Source organism: Rattus norvegicus, chromosome 15 (genome assembly GCF_021556685.1).
Source record: "Rattus norvegicus strain SHRSP/BbbUtx chromosome 15, alternate assembly SHRSP_T2T, whole genome shotgun sequence".
Lineage (NCBI taxonomy): Eukaryota > Metazoa > Chordata > Mammalia > Rodentia > Muridae > Rattus > Rattus norvegicus.
Window position 1 is genome coordinate 56,849,001 of NC_141548.1, and position 6,000 is coordinate 56,855,000.

The following is a 6,000-nucleotide window of genomic DNA, read 5'->3' on the forward strand; positions in this document are numbered from 1 at the left end:
AACAGAAGTTTCAGAAGACATAAACAATACGGAAAGGCCTAAGGAAAAGACAGTAAATGAAATGCAAGCTCAGCAGGTCTGTTTCCCAGACAGCCAGTACCTGTTGTGTGTCTCCTGGGGAGCTCTTGGCATGAGAAAAGCAGATGGGCTTCTTTACTCTGATGGCAAGAGTACCCCATGGTGCAGTCCCACAGCCTCAGAGACACCTGGCCCTCTAATTCCTACAGCAAAAGTTAAAATTCCTCTCCACTGGGCCTCCAGCCAGCGGACACCACTGATTTCCTCCAGTCTTTCAGAAAGTCACCAGAAAAGAAAAAGGGGGGATCCAAGTTAAGGCAGTCACACCCTGCAGCCTCTGTCGGCTCCCTCCCCAGCTCAGCCCTTAGGTACCAAGTACCCCAGGCCCCATATGTAAAACGTGGAACCATTGCAAAGCCATGAATGGCCCACTCTCATCTTTCCACAGGGCTATCCTTAAAATCCAAAACAAGACTGGATCAAGACTCCTCCATGGTAGTCGATCAGAAATCTGACTTGGAAGGTAATGACTGCTGATTTTAAATGACTGTACAAGTTACTAATCCAGACACAAGGAGGTAAGAAGCACAAAAGTAGCTGGAGCCCTGCTGATGAAAGTCCTCCTTCAGTCAGGCAGCCTCGTTAAGGTCCACAGCAAAGGCATCATCCCTGGAATAGCACCAAAGAAAGACACTGAATCCGAGGCAGGGGCATGGATGTTTGGAAAGGAAAGGAAGCGTACCCATGAGTGGAGGCAGGTGGGAAGACAGTGGTTGTTATAAATAGCTTATCTAGTGACATTTTGTGTGCACTGAGCAGGATACTGAAATAAACAAAACCCAATCCAAACCCTAATGAGAAAGAAGAAATAGGAACGAGGAGAGAGGACCCATGCTTAGCGAGTGACACTACAGACCCCACACTGCTGTGGGCCAAAGAAACCTCTCTCAGCCTGTGTGGTCTCTCCCTCCATTACCTCCTCTGATCCTCAGCTATTTATGAGGTGATTTTAAAATCAGTTCCCTCAGGATCCACACACAGCATTTCAGCAATTGAAACAGAGAGAGGAAGGTTATAATGACAGTCAACCTAAGCCATTATTTAGAGATTCTTGTAGAGTACTGTGGGCTGGTAAGGAGCCCCAGGTGGTGGCTCCTTACTAATCCAGTTAATGCCAGATCCTGAAGGGGAGACCTGGGCACATGCTGGCACACTATCTATCCCAGCCTCCTCTCTGCTACTCCAGCTAGCTAGCCACTAAAGATGGTTTTTCTCCGTCCCAGTCCATTGCCATGGTTGTTTTGGAGAAACACTGTTCAAATGTCAATGTGTAACACAGTTGTATTGGAAATACACCTCAGTGGAAGAATTCTTCCCTAGTAACAGGAATCCTGTTTGACTGCAGATTCTAAATGGCAAGGTCTGGAAAGTGCCGGCTTTCTAGTGGGCTCTCAGTTACTTCCGATGACTCCTGGTTCACAGTCCAGGTAGTCAGACTTCAGGACAGCGTGTGGATTTGTGTCACAGTGACCAGTCCAGCCTAGCTCTTTGCCCCACATACCTAGGCCAACAGAGGAGTGGAAGAGTTAAAACTGATCTGAATTTTGTCTGGGTGTTCATAATCTCCAGGGTAGGGCTGCCCATTGCTCAGAGCTGGTCCTGGACTAGTCACTGATTTTCTCCTCCCTCCCCTCATCTGCTGTCAAACAAAAACTTCGGTGACATAACCGGACAAGCCTTACTGGGGACCAGTGCAGTAAGAATAGGGGATGCAGTAAGGACCTTGGCAATGGGATTTTGTAATGAGAGAAAGATGGGGCTCAATTGCAAACACAGCCTTGACAGGTGGGAATCACATCCAAAGAGCAGGGAAAGTGATTGGGTGGAAATGGCTGTGAGGAGGTATCACGGGAAGGGGATTCACACTGAAGGCAAGCCAGAGTGATCAAACACCCAGGTTGATGGTTCTGAACTACTGAAGAACCAGGCCCAGGATTGAGATGCTCAGGGCTTAGTGAGGCACTGGCTACAACTAGGTTTCAGAAAGAAGGGAACAGGTAGGCCAAGGAGATGACTCAGGAGGTGAGTAAGCTTTGACCATGCAAAGGTTTCTCTCAGTTGAACATGGGCATTGTTGTTTTGACTCTGTGTGAGGATATACATGGCTCAAACATTTATCATAAATTCAAATGTTCAGTTCTATCAAGAAGAGTTCTATAGACGAGATGCATCAAAATAAAATGGAATCGAAATTTTTTCTTAATCAAATATGGGGCGGGGGTCAAGGGGGATGTGTTATTGGGAACTGTATCCCAGCCCTTGGCCTCTATCAGTCCTTGCCTCTGAGCCACTGTAAAGATGAGCCTTCTTTTCCTCATGGCACAGGTGAAGGGCTAGGGTGTGAGCAGAGCAAGGGTGTGAGTAGGGCTGGGGTGTGAGCAGAGCAAGGGTGTGAGTAGGGCTGGGGTGTGAGCAGAGCAAGGGTGTGAGCAGGGCTGGGGTGTGAGCAGGGCTAGGGTGTGAGCAGGGCTAGGGTGTGAGCAGGGCTAGGGTGTGAGCAGGGCTAGGGTGTGAGCAGGGCTAGGGTGTGAGCAGGGCTAGGGTGTGAGCAGGGCTAGGGTGTGAGCAGAGCAAGGGTGTGAGCAGGGCTAGGGTGTGAGCAGAGCAAGGGTGTGAGCAGGGCTAGGGTGTGAGCAGAGCAAGGGTGTGAGCAGGGCGAGGGTGTGAGCAGGGCTAGGGTGTGAGCAGGGCTAGGGTGTGAGCAGGGCGAGGGTGTGAGCAGGGCTGGGGTGTGAGCAGGGCTGGGGTGTGAGCAGGGCTAGGGTGTGAGCAGGGCTAGGGTGTGAGCAGAGCAAGGGTGTGAGCAGGGCGAGGGTGTGAGCAGGGCTAGGGTGTGAGCAGGGCTAGGGTGTGAGCAGGGCTGGGGTGTGAGCAGGGCTGGGGTGTGAGCAGGGCTAGGGTGTGAGCAGAGCAAGGGTGTGAGCAGGGCTAGGGTGTGAGCAGGGCTAGGGTATGAGCAGGGCGAGGGTGTGAGCAGGGCTGGGGTGTGAGCAGGGCGAGGGTGTGAGCAGGGCTAGGGTGTGAGCAGGGCTAGGGTGTGAGCAGGGCTGGTAACATTGCAGGTAGCACAGGTCTTATGAAACAGATCCACCTCTTGTTCCTGGCCTGGTACAGCCCTGTCCCCACCCTCCAGGGTGTTCTCATCAGAACAGAGGCAGAGGCCACAGGAACCCTCCCCAGGAACCATGCACCAGAAGTAGAGCTCTTCTTATTCAGCCCAGTCATAGCCCTGGCCACTGCTTGTGGGCGGTGCTCCCCCAACTTATGCATGGAGCCCAGTGATGTTAATAAGCTTGGTGATCACACAGAACCCAGCTCTGCTGAGCACGGACTGCTTTGTATTCAAGGATGCCACCTCTTCTCCTCCTTGCAATGAACACTCACGTTCTCCCTCAAATAACTGCAGACTATTTGGTAAAACCTGTTAAAGTAAGGGATCACTGGCAGTGAGGTTTTGCTGAGCTGTCAGGCCCCAATCAGGCACAGACTCCATCTCTGGCAGCCGCAGGAGGCAGTGACAACACGACTTAGAGTATCTCACCTTTGCCACTTGACTCATGGGCTCCTATTGTGCCTGTTCAGTCTCTTTTCCTCTCTGAGGTTAACCACAAGGAAATCCGAGTGCTTGCTTGAAACCCCACAGGCGGTTCTTGCTGGGTGTTCCTAAATGGCTTTTCAGAACTACTGTAGGAACACACCGTGGTTTTAGAATCACACTATAAGTACCATGGACCGTGCTATGACATGTGCCCCAGTGGTGCTGGCAGCATGTGAGCCCCTGTAAGAAGTAATGGGAAAACGTGAATTCTCAGCTGACAAGGTTGTCTAGATCAAACCATAGGTCTGCATATGAGGTCTGAGACAGACCCTGTGGAGAGGTGGGGCTTTTTCTACTAAACCCAAAATCAGCAGGTGGAGATCACAGGGAACAACACCCCTGCTCTGAACCCCAAACGCATATTAAGGGCACTGGATTAAATGAACTAAGCCAGTCCTGGGTCTCCTGAGCTATCTGGATGTCCCATCTTAAAAGACATCCTGAAACTGAGGCAACAAGCCACTGTCATTTCCCTGGGGATCCAATTATCCAATTAGAGCCTCTTCCCCCTAGCCCTACCTTAGGAGTCACATCTTCCCGGGAGGAGGGAGAGAGTCCCAAGTTCTAATTATCAGTTCCACAATTCAATTCGCACCCCCATCACCCTGCAGGCCTGAAGCCCTTCTCCTTCCCCTGAGTCCCGGGCTAGGGCTGCCACTAAATGCAAATGTATACAGTGTTTCTGGCAGAGCTTCCTGAGCTGTTTGGACTGGGAATCCTCTCCTGTCCTGACTTGCAACAGTGACAGTTAGGTTCAGAGACCAGCAGATTTCAGAGAACTACTGGGAGATAGATACAGTCTTGGAATTTCTGACATAAAATCCCATTCAGACTAAATCTCCCTTGAGAGTACAAAGTCCCTCTGCCAATCTCCAAAGCACTCTGAGGGCTAGCCTCACCCTCCATCTCCTCTGTTGGCTTCACCGTCACCAGATACCTGCTCCACACCAAGTCTCAAGTGCTTTTGCAGTTTTGCAACACGTGTCTCCAGTCTCACCTCGGGACAGTGGAGGGGGTGGGGTGGAGGGGCAGTACCACTCACTCCTCAGCCATCCGCCTGTTCTCCACCTTCTTCATAGGAGCACCACTTTGTCGAGCTGACATTCACCAGACACCAGGACCACACAGCTTCCTTAAAGCAGCCACTGGATTGACTTAGTCCATGCCTGTTTTATTAGTAATTTGATGAAGGTGCTTCACGGGTGGGGGGGGGGGGTGTTGCCTGTGAGTGTTTTGTTTTGGGTTTGGATTTTAAACGATGAGGTCATAAATCTCTCTATCTTTGTTTTCTTTTCTCTCTCTGGTTTGTTTTTTTCCCCTCCAAACACGCTTCCTTTTGATGTTCTTTCCCAAATTGAAAGAATCAGACAGCTTCCAGCAAGGGGCCTTTTGGGACACATTCATGAATGAACCTTTCGACAAGCAGGAAGAGGGATCCTTTGAAGTAAGTGGGTGAAGAGCTACCTTCCCTTCCTCGAAGGAGACATGGCTTTATGTAGCTGCATAAGACTCAGGAATAGCAGGACACACACTGCATCCTTCCAGAGCATTCCTGGGGGCGGCTGGTCTGAGCAGGAATCGCCTATCGAGCCCCTCACCCCCTCAGGGCTTTGCCACCAGAGGACATGAAACAGAGCCAGACTTACTCATTGGCTAAGGTAGTCTGATTCGGCCTAGATTTTTGAGTCTTGAAACTGCCCTGTGCACCTGAGTTTTAAATACTGAGATAGTGAAAGGCAGCTTCAATCCTCCACCTTAGCTCCCAGAAATAGCTATAATGTAGTGTACTTTAATAGACACATCTGGAAATGCTAATACATATTAAATATTCTGTAACTACAATAGCACAAGTAGCCACCATGAGGCCAGAATATACATTCTATTTCTTACTTTTCCCTTAATAATATATTTTGGAAATCTATATTTCATTATATATCTTATGCATGTATTTAACTGATACCCTATCCTTATCATTGGGTATTTTTCCAGTATATACAGTATAACACACACACACACACACACACACACACACACACACACACACACACACGAGAGAGAGAGAGAGAGAGAGAGAGAGAGAGAGAATCTACATCCTTGACTCGATAGATAATGACAGCTATATGTGATAGTCTACACCTGTAATCCCAGCACTGGGGTGAGGAAAGAGGGTGAAGCAAGATGACTGTGAGTTTGAGTCAGCCTGGGCTACATTGTAAAGCCCTATGACGCCCCCCCCCCAAAAAAAAAGCAAAGTTCTGTTTAAATATGTTGGGCTGTTTTCCTTTTCCCAAGAGACAGAGAATGCCCCTCCACAAGGGTCGTCA

General features: G+C 49.6%; 2 protein-coding genes across 6 annotated transcripts in view; one reads left to right on the forward strand and one right to left on the reverse strand.

Moving 5' to 3' along the window:
- Positions 1-6,000, reverse strand: part of Cby2 (chibby family member 2) — a 101,575-nt gene that overhangs the window by 85,738 nt on the left and 9,837 nt on the right. The window lies entirely within an intron of this gene.
- The window catches only part of Erich6b (glutamate-rich 6B), a 54,650-nt gene that overhangs the window by 28,867 nt on the left and 19,783 nt on the right, over positions 1-6,000 (forward strand). For all 5 annotated transcript variants that reach the window (XM_087584776.1, XM_087584775.1, XM_087584774.1 and 2 more), the window contains 2 exons: positions 467-541; positions 5,038-5,120. In XM_087584776.1, the coding sequence (XP_087440902.1) occupies positions 467-541; positions 5,038-5,120 (158 nt within the window). The remainder of the gene's footprint in view (positions 1-466; positions 542-5,037; positions 5,121-6,000) is intronic.